Source organism: Hoplias malabaricus, chromosome 13 (genome assembly GCF_029633855.1).
Source record: "Hoplias malabaricus isolate fHopMal1 chromosome 13, fHopMal1.hap1, whole genome shotgun sequence".
NCBI lineage: Eukaryota > Metazoa > Chordata > Actinopteri > Characiformes > Erythrinidae > Hoplias > Hoplias malabaricus.
Genome location: NC_089812.1, coordinates 23340874 through 23357814, shown reverse-complemented (window position 1 = coordinate 23357814; position 16941 = coordinate 23340874). Strand labels below are relative to the sequence as shown.

At 40.0% G+C, this 16941-nt stretch overlaps 1 protein-coding gene across 2 annotated transcripts; it reads left to right on the top strand.

The window, feature by feature from the left end:
• Window positions 1-47: 47 nt before the first annotated feature.
• gspt1l (G1 to S phase transition 1, like) lies at window positions 48-16310 on the top strand. Of its 2 annotated transcripts, none has more exons than XM_066642964.1 (14): window positions 48-480; window positions 3262-3303; window positions 4221-4442; window positions 7537-7570; window positions 7729-7806; window positions 8682-8862; window positions 9833-9987; window positions 10215-10355; window positions 11055-11148; window positions 11263-11343; window positions 11780-11953; window positions 12886-12975; window positions 13843-14011; window positions 16125-16310. In XM_066642964.1, exons 1-14 carry the CDS (start codon window positions 300-302, stop codon window positions 16175-16177), a joined length of 1695 nt encoding a protein of 564 aa, XP_066499061.1. In that variant the 5' UTR covers window positions 48-299; the 3' UTR covers window positions 16178-16310. The 2 variants fall into 2 exon arrangements, with proteins under 2 accessions (XP_066499061.1, XP_066499062.1); XM_066642965.1 differs by having other exon boundaries at window positions 50-480; window positions 4224-4442.
• Window positions 16311-16941: the final 631 nt, after the last annotated feature.

The following is a 16941-nucleotide window of genomic DNA, read 5'->3' as shown; positions in this document are numbered from 1 at the left end:
AAAATTATGCAAGCCAAACCGACTGCAAATAGACTACATTTCCCAGGATGCTGCGCAGCGCCGTTTCTTTTGCTTACAGCGCACACACGAGGGTTTTCACTCGGGAGCGCTGCTGACTCGACTCTCCCTCGGTGTGCGCCCACCTCAAACCGGCCGCGAATTAACTGCGAAAACGGGCCCCGGGAATAGGTTTAACCGCTTGGAATAAAAGGCGGACGTCCGAAGGACCGTGTCAGAGCCTTAGAAAGCACCTCACCCTCGGAATTCTTCATTTTAAAGGGTTAAAGAGGTCCGTTATCATGGATCCGTGTAGGGACGCGGTGGTGGATTCGTGGGAGCTGGCAGAGGATGACGGCCAACTTTCGGACGCTCTCACGGGCCTCAACGTCAACGCCAAGCCGTTCATCCCTAACGTTAACGCCGTGGAGTTCGTGCCGGGCTTCCTCCAGAAGACAAACGCCCAGACCGCCTCCTCGGCCGGTGAGAGCTCTGTTTATTACCTCGCAGCCGGCCATAGGATAGGGCTCGGCACACACGGTAGGCTAGGACAAGCTAAGCATAGCTAAGCGTGAGGTGTCGTTCCGGAGCGAGTCGACTCTTCTAGAGAGCCAGCTCTTTTAGGGATTCGACTCGCATCAAGCGTTTTCCTTTTTCAGTACATATGAACATGAGTATAGAATATAGGAATGTGGAGTTTCAAAATGTTAATTAAAGATTAGGTGTTGATAGGAGGATTAAAACAGATGAATGTCCTTATGTCTTTCCCCAGGCTTTATTATTATGAAGGAGTTTATAATAAAATAAAAATATTCTTGTCTTCAAAATCCCAGAGGAGATCTGGGGGTGTTACTTCTACTTTAAAATTACAGCTTCAAAATCATTGTGATGCTCCACTGAGTTGTAATAGGGAGAATGGAGCCTCTTTCAATACTCAGCACTGCAGAATCTGCCCTGTATAACCTATGGAAACACACACAAACACTAACAAATCTATATACCACCACACACATGCTAACAAGTCTAAAACCCACGCACATGCTAAGAAATTAAACACTACCACACACACACTAACAAGCCCATACAATAACAAGAACCGGATTTACACCAGCATGGTCCTTAATAGTTGGTTTTAAAATGAAAACATTTATAGGCGTAGATTTTGGCCTGTCTTATGAACAGAAAATTAGCACCTCTATTAAACCACGGGTTATTTGGGGTGAATCGACTCCCCGATATGACTCACCGAACAGATTCGATTCACTCGTAAGTTTTAACTTCTACGTTGCGGCTAAGCTAACCGGCTAAATTCACATTGTTTAGCAGCACTGCTAACTTCACCCTTCTCTCTCGTTCCGCCGAATATAAGCCGCATATGAAATATTTTTGTTGATACACTACTTTTAAGATAAAAATACCGCAAGTAAATGCTTTATTTTATGGGTCTGAAAGGTTCTTTTAAGCGCCATAACAGTTAAACCGCCGAATTGAACACGGCGCGGCTGGAGTTGGGCTTCCTTTAAAATAATTCTCCGTTCCACCTTAAAAGGGCAGCGATTGTAACGTAACAGCTGCTACACCATTTAAGGTGGAATGGAAAATTAGAAAAGGAAGCCACCTTGTAATCAGTCTAATCAGTTATCAGTCTTTTTATCAGTATTAAATTGGCACAGATGTCTGGAATCCTCAGTCCTGCAGATGAGGCGATTTTCCTGTTTTATATAACTGTTTTTGTGTCTAAACAGGTATTTGCTTTTAATTCAGAAGTAAACTGCCAAGCTCGTTTGACTGCAGCTATGTTCACTGTATATTATTTGAATACAGTATTAAATCATAAAAATGTGTGTACTTAACCCTTTAGGGTCTAAGGGCTTGTCTTGAGTTATACAGGGGTCTTATAGGTGGGTTCCCTCACCTATAAAATATTATCTTTGTCTCATCCAACTCTTCAGAACAATCTCTGTACAGAGCTCCATTAATACAGAGGGTTGTGGATGGAGATCATTTGCCCTAAAACTGAAAAGCTGAAGTCTGATTTTACAAAACTCTCAATCTCTTTTTGAAAGCAAATTGCCATTTGTGAGTGACCGTCGGTCAGTTTCGCACAGACCGGAGACAGACACAACTCTACAGGTCAGCGGTGAGAGGCAGATCTCAGACATGTGTTTTGTGTATCTTAGCTCCTCTTCACAGCTCTATAACTCAGGATGAGAGGGGTGCAGTATCTTGTGATGAGAAGGAGTGTACAGGACAGGCTCAACAGATTCAAGATGGGTTGGAACCACATTTCTGTGTTGTTTAATCGACATATAACAAAGTCCAGAAAGTCCAGAGGTTTAAATAAAGTTAAAAGGATGAATTTATTGATCTGATACATGACTGTCTTCCTTCTAGTAGAGTTTGGCCCAGCACATCTATCTTTTGTGTTTATAGATCTCATCCCACACATTATACATAATATGAAGTTTTTTCAAAGTTTTGCTATAATTATGAAGTAAAACACACAATTTATTATTACTTTTTATTGAAATGATCTGAGATTAGGTTTTCAGCTTCTGTGGGGGAGGGGGGAAAGACCATGCTAGAATAATTATTGTTTATGGCTCTTATCAGAAAATCTCTGTTCACTGAGATTTTTCTTCACGTTTGGAGCAGGTAAAAACCCCTTGGGCTGAGTTGGGGCTGAAGGGTGGAGACTGATGTCTTGGAGTTCACAGGCTCACCCAGCATCAGGCTCGAGTTTCCTCAACACACTTGTGTTACTCAATGGTTTAATTTTCACAGCCACTGCAACAAAACTAATGATGGAAATGAGCTGATGTGTTTTTATTTTTTGGATATACCTCAGTGTCACTAGCTACAGCTGTTATAAAATTACCTGCAGAATTAATAGATTATATCCACACTTCACATTTTCTTCCAGACTCAAACTTCTTAATAAAGAGCTGATTGTGAACCAGATCTGATGTTCAAAGAGAGCTGTATGTGTATAGGGACTGGTGGGGAATTGAGTTCTCCCAGGTTTCTGGTTGCGCACTACATGTAGGCCTGGGTTTTCACTAAGTTACATTGTGAATAGCGTCTGTTAACAATGCCTCTTCAGCTGGGCTGTGAGTCTTTGTTCCTATAGGATTTATCCTATGAATAAACTCACAAATAGATTAAGTATAAACCAAGCCCTGTAATCACAATTTTGTTTGTCTATTTACAGTGTGTATTTCTGATAAAAGTTGATTTTCTTAAAATGTATTTTCTTTAATCCAGCTCCTGAGGATGATGGCAGTATAGAGGTGTCAGAGCCTGTGGGTAAGCAAATCTGTCATACTTTCTGGTTTTTCATCACACCTGTATCTGTAAAGTCTCAAAAAGCATCAGCAGCTAGTTTTCTGCTCCAAGCGTCTTGAGCTGTTGGTACAGAATCTGCAATTTGTGTTCTCATCTGAGCATTTTGAGCTGATGAAACAGAATCAGCAGATTGTGTTCTCCTTCATGTTGAATGATATAACAGAATTGGCAGTTATGCCGTAACCTCGAGACATGAGTGAGATACAAATTAAGGACTAACGCGTTTTTGTTAAAATTAGTACAGCTGTCTACAATGACTGCCGAAAACATGCACCATATTTGATTGTGGACATGTACCTTATTCTGATGTTCGATAACTAGCCCTGAATATCCAGCTGTATTGGGCAGATATTTGGTTTTATTTTTGTGGTTTGGATATTTTTTTGGGGGGTAAATGTAAGCTATCTGTAAGGAGAGCTGTCTAGGAAACCCACCAATCTGATCGTCAGTATAAAAGTCCCTGTACAAATTTTACCTGCTAAAATTTCCTCTGGTTAACCCAGTCATACACTGTGCTATAAGTGGCACTGTGTATGTACGATTTATCAATAGGAGCCACCTTGTGAGCCGCAGCAAAGCCTCAGGATTTTACAGTGGGCATCGGACATGGATTTCTGTACAACAAAAGACTTTTTTATGCCTCTAGCCATTATCTTCCAAACTTTCAGTTTAGGAAATTGCTCTAAAAGCAAGTGCATTTTTGGAAATGCAGTCCACAGGTGAAAAAAGATAAGACTCCGCCAGTGTTATTTAACTGTATCATAGGTCGTATTATTACATGCTGAATATTATCAGGAAGCCTGCATTAATGTAACAACGGGCAGGATGACCTCAGGCAGGTGTCGTGTAAATAATAGTGTGTGTGTTTGTTGTGTCAGCAGTTCCTCTGGTGGAGAATGGAGATGTGGAGATGGCGGCAGAGGACAGCTGGGAGCAGAAAGGCTGTGAGGCTGAGCCTGGAGGCGGAGGAGAAGAGGAGGACTCCCTCCAGGAGGAGGTGCTAGAGGAGGATGAAGAAGTGCCAACACCTAAAGTAACCCCTGCCCAGCCGAACGCCCCCAAGAAGGAGCACGTCAACGTGGTGTTCATCGGTCATGTCGGTGAGTAGAGTTAGCTGAGATTAAGTGGGACACTCTAAAGCAGCTGCACCCAATGCAGTAGCCCCAGTACCTGACTTCTGTAACTTTTTTTGCCGGAATGTAAGAGAAATGAGTGGTATCCTCCAAGTGTGTTGAACTGTTGAAACAGAACCAGCAGTTAGCGTTCCCCTTTTAAGGATGTTCAGCTGATGTAACTAAATTATCAGGTAGCGTTTTCCTCTGAGAGTGTTGGGGTGATGTAGTAGTAACAGCACTTCGTGTTCTTCTCCAAGCCTGCCGTTTACGTAAGACAATTTACATCAGCTCCTGTTTTTAAAGGAATTCTCCATAATTCTATGAGTTGACCAGTGACCATAATGATTAGGCAAACAGTTAGTATGATGCTAATTCCCGAGATATAACTTCATTTGCTTATTAGCCGAGTTTTATTTTAACCAAGAGCATTTCTTTAAATGCTAAGTTCAGCATTTGATCCACACTGCTCTTTATCATAACCATGGTTGTCATAGTGATGAAGACAGTCATTTTAGTGTCTGAGGTTTGTAGCAAGTAATTTTAACACAATACCAAGTCTCTGCTCAGGCTTGTATTGAGGCCAAGTATAAAAAAAACATGCTCTCGTTTGCCTGGTTCAGACAACACGAAACTACTATTTTACAAATGAAATGGAAGAAATAAAACATCATGTTTAAAGTTGACAAATTGTTCCAATTCTTTATAGTGGAAGAAAGTTCTGGGGTCTTAATGAAACATGTGACCTGCAATTTTAAAAACACCACAAGGATCAAACAACACTGCACAGTACAATGTGTGAATAGCCCTGTTCAGAATGGAGGGTTTCAGCATTGTTGGCTCACTAGAGAGAGCGAGGACAACGTGTCCTGCTCCAGAGTAAAGCTAGCTAAGTGTTTAAAGACAGATGGAACAGTTCGTGGTCATTCTTCCTGTGACTTGTTCTAAACCACAGGGTCTGAAAGCACTGCAGCATAGTGTTCAGTCTCAATACAGCTTGTACCTTTAGGATCAGGTGGCTAAATCAGACTAAATCAGATGTGCTGCCTTCTAATCAGATACTTGTTACTATGCAGTTAGCATTGACTGGCCTTTTTTTTATTTTTTATTTATTTTTTTTTTAAACTGTACCTCTTATGGAAACATTGATGTTATTGTTATAAATAATATCAGTACATTGTCCATCCCTGCCGTAATAATGTTTGACTGACTCTGCTTCACTTATTCTGCTTCTGAAAACAACGCACAAAGGAATTCCAGCAGAATCTGCCAAAATGGAAAGTACGCACTAATGACAGGGTTCCCATGAGCCTTGGAAACAGTTCAGTATGTGTGATTTGCAGAAAAGAAAATAAGTCCTTGAAAGGGTTTTATGAGTCTGTGCGTCTGTCTGTATGGAGGTGGGTTTTGGTGGGTGTAGGATGATCGGAGCACAGAATGGTCATGTTGAATTATCTGTTAGGTGTGTGTGGTTCATGAAAACACTGGCATTAGGGTTTTTCATTCACTCAATAATAATAATAATAATGTTAAAACCAGCTTTTATCCAGAACTTTTCAGGCATGGAGCTGCTCAGGCTGCTGTAAGACACATCAGTTAATAACAACACAAACTTAATGTGGACACTGCAGTGGTTTTAAAGTGCTTTAACTTTTTTCTTTAAAATGAAATGCTCTCAATTTCTTTTATATAGCTTTGTTGATTACATAATGCTTTTATCAACATTACTCAGCAGTGCCACAAAATTTGGACTCCGCCTTTATCGCATCTGAGGCAGCAAAAAAACATACGTGCACACACACGTGTGATCTGTTCCAGTGAACACAGCCATCTTGGCTTCAGTTGACCCTGAAACATACCTGCCACAGGGTACAAACTGAATTATGGCATCCATAGTGTTTATTTTTCTGATTTGCTCTTAATTTTAGCATATTTAGCATAAACACATGATTCTATGGATTTTTGGTGCAGCTGCAGAATTAGATTCAGAATTTCTCCTAAGTCTGTGTTCACATTACCAGGCTGAATTGACTCAAATCTGATTCTTTGCCTTGAGATGTGATACAATCTCAATACAGTCAGTTCCCATCTGAGCAAAAATCAGACTTGATTGAGGCTTGTAATCTGAACAAGGTGTAAGTCAAATTGTTTGGAAAAGTTTGAAGATCACTTTCCTGGTGTTTTTATTAGAAACACAGAGTCTTTTGTGTTTTGTGAATTGTAACCTTTTAACTCCAGACTCCAGAGTCTGTTGAAGGTGATGTTTGCAGTGGAGACGTCACATAATAAGGGCAGGACATTGATGATTAATAGGAACTGTCTGTGTGTGTCACACAATTTAGAAACAATGTGGTGCAGGTCAGAGAGATGGAGTGTGAAATATAATATTTCAGAGTATTTGCCACAAGTAAAAAAACAAATATTTAAAATGTTAACTGCTTGAACAAAATATTTGCTCAGTTTCTAAGTTACTTAATTTTTAATTGTCACCCTTGGCTAGCTCAAAGTAGCCTCAGACGTAGATCTCTATAAAACGTTCAAATATACTGTTGTGAAAAATCTGCAAACATTCTGTTGTGAAATACGCTATATTAATAAAATTTGATTGATTGCTTTAGGGGACATCAAGTACAGAGATTTTAGAATTGCCCCGATACCATGTCTGAGTCCACGTCACGCTGTAGCCACGTTTCTGTGAGAGCGCAAAGATGAGGTTAAATGCATCAAAACGGACAATAGTAGAGAACTAATAGCACTGAATGAAAAAGTTATAAAAATGTTTATATTAATATTGACAAAACCAGTTCAGTGGCTTTTTTATTGATATCGGCATTGTATTTTATTTAAATATGTTGTAAAAGAAATTTTCTCCTTATCGTCCAGCCCTAGTACACGCACAGAAATGTCCTAATTAATTTTCCTATTATTGTTTTCAGTAAAACATGATGTAGCTTTTGTGTATATATTATCATTCGTAGCTCTTATCTAAACCAACATATTCATATCTCTGTGTCCTGGTCTCAACAGTTTAAACCCTGTCTCCTATCTCACCGCTCTGACCTCTTATCTCCTGTGCTTTCAGATGCTGGCAAGTCCACCATTGGAGGACAGATCATGTGAGTGTTCACGCTAGTTCTGCAGTCATGTTTGTTATATTTGTGTAATGTAGCCCAGTAAGTGTGTAATTTGTTTATAATATTTGGAATGTATGTTTTTGTTTAGTTTATTTGCTGTTTGGCTCTGTATTCACAGTAGTTTCTGTTGTCTTGGACAGGTATCTGACGGGAATGGTGGAAAAGCGAACTCTGGAAAAGTACGAGAGGGAGGCCAAGGAGAAGAACAGAGAAACCTGGTAATTTTAATAGTCTGAAGTAGGGTTGGGTGGTAAAAGAAGAAACACCTTTATTGATCCCCTTAGGGAAATTGCGCCTCTTCATTTGACCCATCTTTGTTAGTGAACACACCAACACACACTAGTGAGCAATATTTTACATACGCTATTAGGGCAGCAAACACGCACACAAATCAGGAGCAGGGGGCTGCCCAGCACTTTGGCACCCGGGGAACAGTTTGGGGATTAGGTGTCATGCCACAAGGGCAAACGTTCAAACGTTGCCCCACCAAGGGTAATATTGTGTATTCCGGTAAAGGTAATACTGTATACTGCGGTATTTCAAAATGTGAACCGTACCCACCTCACGGTAATACTGTATACCAGTGTTCAAAAACATTTTTGAGTACAAGATCACCTTTTGAAAAAACAAAATCTACCAGCATAAAGCTTAGGCTGCTTAAAATAACAAAGCTGCATCTGTCCCCATCGCCTCCAATAACATATGACACTGTTTTATTTCATTAATGTGCAACTGAGTTTATGAAAAATATGAATACTGCCCAATCCCTAGTCTGGAGTCTGGTATTTGTTGGGTAACTTCACAGTAAGGCCTGACCTTTTTTTTTTTTTTTTTTTTTTTTTTTTTTTTTTTTTTTTTTTTTTAAAATCATCATGTATGGTCAGCTTGAAATTGGGAGACCTCTTGCAATTTTCAGGAGGAGTAAATGCGCCTCAAACATGGCCTAATGCTCCTGTAGTATGAGCCTGACATAATTCTACTTAAAAACAAAAAAGATTTAAAGGAAGTCTTGCAGTGTTATGGTATTTTTTCCTTACATTGAACATGCAGTTTTTGTGAGCTCACAAATATCAACTGCCTTTATTTTCCTCAGGTACCTCTCTTGGGCTCTTGATACGAACCAAGAAGAGAGAGATAAGGGTAAGACGGTGGAGGTGGGCCGAGCATACTTCGAGACTGAGAAGAAACACTTCACCATCCTGGACGCTCCTGGACATAAAAGCTTCGTCCCAAACATGATTGGGGGTGCGTCACAAGCTGACCTGGCCGTGCTGGTGAGTGACTGATATTTATGATGTTAGTTCAATTTCTACGGCACTGTTCAAGACCCTCTGAGCATTTGTACATAGTTTAGACATTAGGGAGTCACCTCAAACACCAGTATGGTGTAGCCCTGACCTGGACGATGCTTCAACAGGCGACCTAAGCCAGTTTATTGAAGATGAAGACAGTCAGGAGGACAGTGTGTGTGACCACAGGGGCAGATTTACCCAGACATCTGGGTCACATCCTGAGCTGCTGCAGGGTCTCTTGCGATTGGAGAGAAGACCTCAGTTTTACATCTCATCCCAGTGTGGTTTATTCAGTAGTGTTGCTGTCGCTGCACGCAGGCATTGGGAATCCACACAGACCACAGGGACAGCGCCCCCTGTTGGCTGTAGTTAATAGTGTTCAAGTGCTATAGCCATTGATGTTAACTAAAGTTCTACCTTGGTTCTATTGTCGGTGTCATGTCCATATGAGGAAATCTAAGCTAGTTTTTTGATTGAAATTTAGAGGCTTGTGGTTATCTCTATTTCTTCCCTTTCAGTGACACGCTTGCCTGTGAGTCATTACTCAGACTGACCGAGTCACCCTTCTGAGAGATGCTCACGTCTGTAGACTTTTCAGTTGAGACACAAATTTTCTCAGCTTGCTTTTTAGCACTTAGTGCTCCAGAGGTCAGCAGCGGGGGCTTTTTGAATGCAGATGGGTCATAAATCTGCTGGGAAGTTATTAAACACTAACAGATGCTAATTGAATAAGAATTGCACACAGACAGGATTTGCCATGAGAGTTCATGCCCAAATATTCATTACCTACAACTCCACTCTGTTCCAGTGCATCATTAACAGAGCTGTGTATACCACACTGTAATGCATTGTAAATAATAATTTATCTTATGCGACTCAAATGCGCTCACTCATCTCCTTTTGGCTCCTTTCACCTGGATGTCTTATATCTGCTTTGGTCTCTTTTCATCAGGTGATCTCTGCAAGGAAAGGCGAGTTCGAGACGGGATTTGAGAAAGGAGGACAGACGCGAGAGCATGCCATGCTCGCCAAAACCGCTGGCGTAAAACATCTCATCGTCCTGGTCAACAAGATGGATGACCCCACAGTCAACTGGAGCCTGGAGAGGTGAGTTCAAGGATGTGATAAAAAAAGCTAGTGGGATTGTTTAATCTGGTCAATTTTTAAATTCTTAACATAAAATATAATATATTCTAGGCCCTAGACCTTCTCAAAACTAGTGTAAGGCGCCCATCTGACCTCGGTTAACCCCTAAAACTCCTCTCCGTTCAGAGTTACAGATGTAGAAAATATTTCCCAAGGTCACCCTTATGATGTGTTCTGATTATCCGCAGATACGAGGAGTGTAAGGAGAAACTGGTGCCATTTCTGAAGAAGGTGGGTTTCAACCCCAGAAAAGACATTCACTTCATGCCTTGCTCGGGTCTGACTGGGGCAAACTTGAAGGAACCAGCGGAACTGTGCTCCTGGTACACGTACGTATACCACTATTTAATTAACAAATTCACAATCTCTTCAGCTTCTACCCCTTCTATATGGAGCTCAAGGCCCAAACTATATTCATTGCCTTTAGTTACGAAACCTTGGATAATGTTCATTTTTAAGAATAAAGTATATTTTACTTAATTTTAGTTAAATTAAATATGTTAAAATAATGTCTGCATGTTTCACAGAGGTTACTGGGCAGGTTCTGGCAGTGATTCATACTGAATTTAGAATACTTTGTAGTAGTGATTGGAAAAATTAATCAAATGTTTTGAGTTATTCTTGCATACTTAGTAATATATGGTATAATAATTTGAAAAATTTGTGGTAACTACTGAGTAATCCTTAGTATTTACATAGTAATTTCTTAAAAATTCTTAGTATTTCTTAGTAATTTATGGTAGCTACAGAGCACTTACTCAATCATTAGTTATTGAATATATTATATTAGATCCTGAATTTTGTAGTAGTGAATACTTTATATTTGTGATTGAATAATTCATAGATACTAAATAATTAATGGTGGATACTAAGCGATTTATAGCCGGTACTGATCAATTTATATTCGATTCTGTAGATACAGAATAATTAATTGGTGATACTGAATAATTCATAGTGGATAGTGAACAGTTCCTGGTGGATGCTTTATAATTCATCGTAAAATATACTGTGTGTGTGTGTGTTTACAGAGGGTTACCATTCATTCCACATCTGGACAGTTTGCCAAATTTCAACAGATCCAGCGATGGTCCTGTGAGGTTACCCATTGTCGATAAGTACAAGGTTAGATACCACCTTGTCTCCCTGCTCTTCCATTTTTTTGTACTAATTATACTTCAGCGACTAGATTAAATGGTGGCCAGTGTTTAAAGCTTGTCTGTGTGTGTTGCTCTCCAGGACATGGGAACTGTGGTGTTGGGGAAGTTGGAGTCGGGGTCCATCAGTAAAGCCCAGCAGCTCGTAATGATGCCCAACAGGGTGAGAACATCAACACTAGACCTGATATAAATTATATAAATTAGGGTGGATGTTCATAGAAACGTTGAATGTCTTGCACATCCAGAACACAAGTGTCAGTTTAACAACAGTCTAATATGAATATAATATGAAGGAGAATCACTTGAAAAAGTGAGGGCTCTTTTTAAAGTCACACCACCGATTATAAATGAATAAAACAAAGATTGAAATCCTGAATATTCAAGTAATCACTGGTGTTTTAGTAAATAGCATAATCTATTCTGTGCAAATTAGCTTTGCTAAGTGCAGGTAGCGAGGTCTGTGTCCAAGCCGACGTTGTTCGAGAGTATGAATAATGCTGTGGAAAAACTGGTGATCAAATGTTTTACATCTGCTAAACTTTGTCTTTAAATTGAATTAAAGAGAGAAAACTGTGAATCTGAATTTGTGTCTGTAGCACACTGTGGAAGTTCTGAGTCTGCTCTCTGATGATGTGGAGACGGATGATGCTGGACCTGGAGAGAACCTAAAGATTCGTCTGAAAGGAATCGAGGAGGAGGAGATTCTGCCCGGTTTCATCCTCTGTACGGCTGAAAGCCTCTGCCACTCCGGACGCACCTTCGACGCCCAGGTCAGAACCGCAATCACTTTATTTCACAGACAGTTTTACACGTATGTGATATGTAGGGATGCCATGAAGGTGTTATATGTGAAGGTTTCCAGCCCACAATGCTTAACATGGCTCTCTAAATTTTTCTAAATTTATTATTTTAACGTAGCATTTCTTTGCTGTCCAGTTAACTTTTATCTTCCAAATAGTACCTTTACAGGAGAAGGAACAAAAAACTTTAACTTTCAAGTTAATGTAAAAAGATTTAATTATTTAAGTATTTTTGGGGCACTTTTATTGGTTCATTCATCATGAATTTTTTACACAACGTGAGTGACAGTTGCTGTGTTCAAATGATATAGTAAATTAAAAATAGACCAAAATGGAGATACCAGTCCCTGCCTGCGCCTGGTATGAAGGGAGCTGAGTAGGTACTAAATGATGACGTATAAACCCTGCAGAGTGCTGATTGGCCAGAGTGACCTGTCAGTCACCCCGAAATGCAGAGCTCCAGCACAAACTCGTTGCTAGAGAAATCTCAGACGTTACAGCAGCTTTCACATGTTTTTATCCAACTCACAAAGGCAGCATGTAACATTACCCCGAAGGGGTTTAAACGCTTATTGGGTCGATGAAAACTTGCAACAAGTTTCTTGCAACAAGAAAAACGAATCTGTGAAAACTGTGGCGCAGAGCAGTGTTCACTCCAGTAAGCACATGTATACACAACAAGTAAACTGCGTCGACTTACAATGCCATTGGCATTGTTGTTATTTACAAAGCCACCGGTTCCCGTTGGAGATGATGGGGCCTTGCATCATCACCAGTTCCGTTTTGCGGGGGATCTGTGCTAATGGAAAAGCAACTTAAACAATTAATTGTTAAATGATCACTTAGAATGTGTTTTGTGAGTTCTAAGGTCCTGATCTTTTTTTATGGGGTTGGTTTTTCAGATAGTCATCATCGAACACAAATCCATCATCTGTCCGGGCTACAATGCAGTTCTGCACATTCATACTTGCATCGAGGAAGTTCAGATCACGGTAAAACCTCCACCTAACTTTGGGTCTGGCTCTGTTCCAAGTTTATTTGGCTGCATTATTCTTAATTTCTTAAAGTTATATATTAATACTGTCATCTTTTCAGAATATTAAATGATTTAGTTATTAACTCAAGTTTTGTTATTTTTATAATAAAGGGTCATCATTAGCGTCAGGTGAGAAATGTAGCCTCATAGAGTTTGCACATTACGCACACATTATTCACGGGCAGTAAGACCCTGGATGAGGACAGAAAGCCCCCAGATCAGAAGGGTTCTGTTCATATGAGTGGAAAAGAGGAGACTCTCTATTTCTAATATGCTGCTTTTTTCTATTTTGTAGCCAGTTAATATTACACAAAAGTCCTGAACTAAATGGAAGATTTGAGCTGATTGTTTATTCAGACGCTGTGGTAGTTCACATTGACCAGTTTTTTAGTTGAGGGTGGAGGGGTTCTCAAAATTCTGGGGGCTCTGGAGGAATGGGTTTGAGTAACTCCACTGTAGATGTAAGGAATTATTTTACTAAAGTAAAAAAAAATTGGTGGTTATTTATGATATTTACAAATTATACTTGAACTGACACAAAATAAAGAATCAAACTTATTTTGTAATACTTAGAATGAGAGAGTTTCTACTTCAAAGAGTGGATCCCTACAAAGGGGAAGCCATGTTTAAAGTAGATTGAGTACTGAAATCCTGACACTTCCAGGCCACTAGCTGTCCGTGTAAAATGAAGAAGGACCGGGGGAAAACAACAGGTTGCTTCTTTAATTAACCTTCTACAAATGTATGTATTGATGTAATGTGCAAACTTTGACTCATGCAGGTTTTTTTTTGGTTTGTCTCTCTGTCTCTGTGTGTCCTTCAGGCCTTAATCTGCCTGGTAGATAAGAAGAGTGGAGAGAAAAGTAAGACGAGACCTCGCTTCGTTAAACAGGACCAGGTGTGTATCGCCCGCCTCAGAACCGCTGGGACCATCTGCCTTGAGACCTTCAAAGATTTCCCCCAGATGGGACGCTTCACCCTGAGGGACGAAGGTCAGTCTTCTCTACTGGAGCTGGACAACACAAACATCAGTTGTCATAAATAATAATAACGTTTATATGACAATAAAGCTGGCATACTCCAGAGCAGCTCAGTCTGTTGGATTAAAATGAGGAACATAAACACATCAGAGTGGAAGTAAAATATTTTAACGCAGTAGTAGTGGTAAAATACGTCAAAATAAAGGATGTTTAAAATAAAACAAATGGAAACACACTTACACAAAGATATCTGCCAAAAACCATGACAGAGTCCTGGGGCTAGAGTAGTGATCGACCAATATGGGTTTTTTGATAGCCCATGTCGATATTTAGACAGCAGTAGTGGCCGATATGTAAAGCCGATATTCCCATTCTTCAGGCAGTGAATAAACTAGAGACATGATTTATTTTCACAGAAAACCCTTCAAATTTGTAAAAGAAACCATTTAGAGGTCCTAAAATATATAAGAAGTGGTCAAAAGCTTATGAAAACCACAAAAAAATGCTTGTCTTATTTTTGGGAAAAAAAATGTTAGTAACTATAAACTGAATAGTTCGAGTCCCATTTACTTTTTTCTTTTTAAAATTGTCTCCAGGGCTCTACTTTCATCGTGTAAAATTTGGAGTTGATACCTCCTACTGATATGAAGTTATTCAAGCTGGAGCAGACAGTGGACAGATGGCCTCTCCAAGTGTCTGTTTAGACCCCAAGCTCTCCATATTATTACTTTTACTGCAAAAATACAGTGTATATATTTTGTCTAGACCTAATGTCAACATATATTTTTAACATTAATTATTTTTTGAAAATGTGTACTGTGGGTTTTTTTTTTTTTTTTTTTTTTTTGGGGGGGGGAGTACTCTTGACACCCACATGTGGGTTACTCACGAACTGTTTGACAGAGAGACTCAGATTTAGTCTCGTTTTGAAGGGGACTTAGGTAAACGCTGCTGTGGTAACCTTGTATGTGAGCCGCTTGTGGGCCCTTCAGGCTTAGAGAAGCAGCAGTTTTGTCATTAATCAGGAAGAAACCTGAAGTTTGGAATATCTTATTTTTTTGGCTTTAATCACTTAGTCGTACATTTTAACATATATCCTCGTGATTCTGAGAATCTGCCCGTTCGATTGGTGTATATGTACACACTGACTCAAATATTGCGTCGTGTAAAATCTGAAAATCTGTACTGTCAATAATATTTCTTCATAATTTCCAATAACAGCAAAAATACTTATTTATTAGTCAGATTATATATAAAATGATTAAATAAAAAAATCTGTGACTTTAAGCTTTAAATTGGTACATTAACCGTCGACTTTGTACGTGTAGTACTTGAGATATACTGACGGATATAACAATGAGTGATTTTTATTTTTTTATAGGCGCCGCCAACCAATGAGCAAAATAAGAGGCTAAATAACGCTGGGTGTCTAGGTTACAGCTATCAACTCAGTCGTTTATGACAGCTGTCATAATAAATAGTGAGAGCTGAAGAAGAGAAAATAATTCATACAGCTTTCTCTGATGTGACGGCATGCAGCTACAGGTTGGAGGCTTGTACTCCTGTACTTGTGCTCAATGATGTCTACCTGTAAGATGACTAAATGGACGAAAGGGGCGCTCTAACAGCCAGAATGACGGATGCCGATTATATAAAAAAAAAATGCCAAAAATCAGCCGATTAATCAGCTGGCCGATATATCGGTCAATCACTAGGCCAGAGGCTCACTGATGTTACGAGAGTGAAGGCGTCAGTGTGGTTACTCAGCCTCAGTCTTAGGTCCCCCCCACCACACACCAACCAGTAGGTAGAGAAGAGACATGGAGGAGCAGAGCTGGCTTATTGAATATGGGCATGGTGAGGAGGCCAGAGAGAGAGTGACCACAGGGGGCAGATGTAGCCAGACGTTGTGAGAAGGAAATGCCCTAGGGTCTTTAATGACCTCAGAGACTGCTCTGAGCTTTATTGAATCTGCAGGATCTGGTCTTCAGGGGCTGTGATAGCAGACTGTCCTTAAAGCAGTGTGTCAGAATCTGGAATAAATAGTGGACAAGCAGGTGTCACCGTACTTTTACTGTGTTGTGTATATTGTCTGATGGTATTTTTGTGGTTTTTGTTCCTACAGGAAAGACCATTGCCATTGGGAAGGTGTTGAAGCTGGTTCCTGAGAAGGACTGAACACGCCCTGCATGGTTGTTGTGGAACAAGCTGAAGACGGAGGTGGAGAAGTGTGTGTTGCCATAGCAACACGATTCTCACGACTTTCCCGCCTCCAGAAGACCACCGTTTAAAAACAAAACAAAAAAACAAAACTTATTAAAAAATAGAAATGTTTTTAAGCAAATGAAATTAAATCAAAGTTCACACGTGTCAAGCTTTCTCATATTGAGAGCTCAGCGATGCCATGTTGTTTAGGGTTACCCCCTCCTCCCAACCCCACCTTTATGACCTTGCACCCTTTTCCCTCATCACCAGCCTCCCACTCACTCACTCACTCACTCACTCTCACACAGACACACACAAACACACACACAGGCAGCAAGAGACGCCTTTTCCACCTGTTCTGTATTTTTAGTTCTAACATCGTCTCTCCTCCATCAGAGAAGTACAGTGGCAGCCCGAGCTGTAAAGATGCAGACAACCGTTTTGCTTCTGTAACAAAAAACCATGAAATACAATGTTACAAACCATAAAGAAGTTCGAATGACGAACCAGCCGATACCAAAATGTCCATTGTTCGTCGTCTTTCTGCTTCTTTCCACTTTTCAGTTTCTCTTCTCGTGCTCATTGCGCTCCTTTGAAGTGCCGGAGCGTGCTCACATGTTAATAAAGCGACTTCTATGACAATAAAATATTAAATTGGGGAAATTATATTATCAGTGTTGTATGGAGTGAGTTATTTTCATGGTAGTCATTTTGTTTTAGTTCTGATGTGGTGTGTG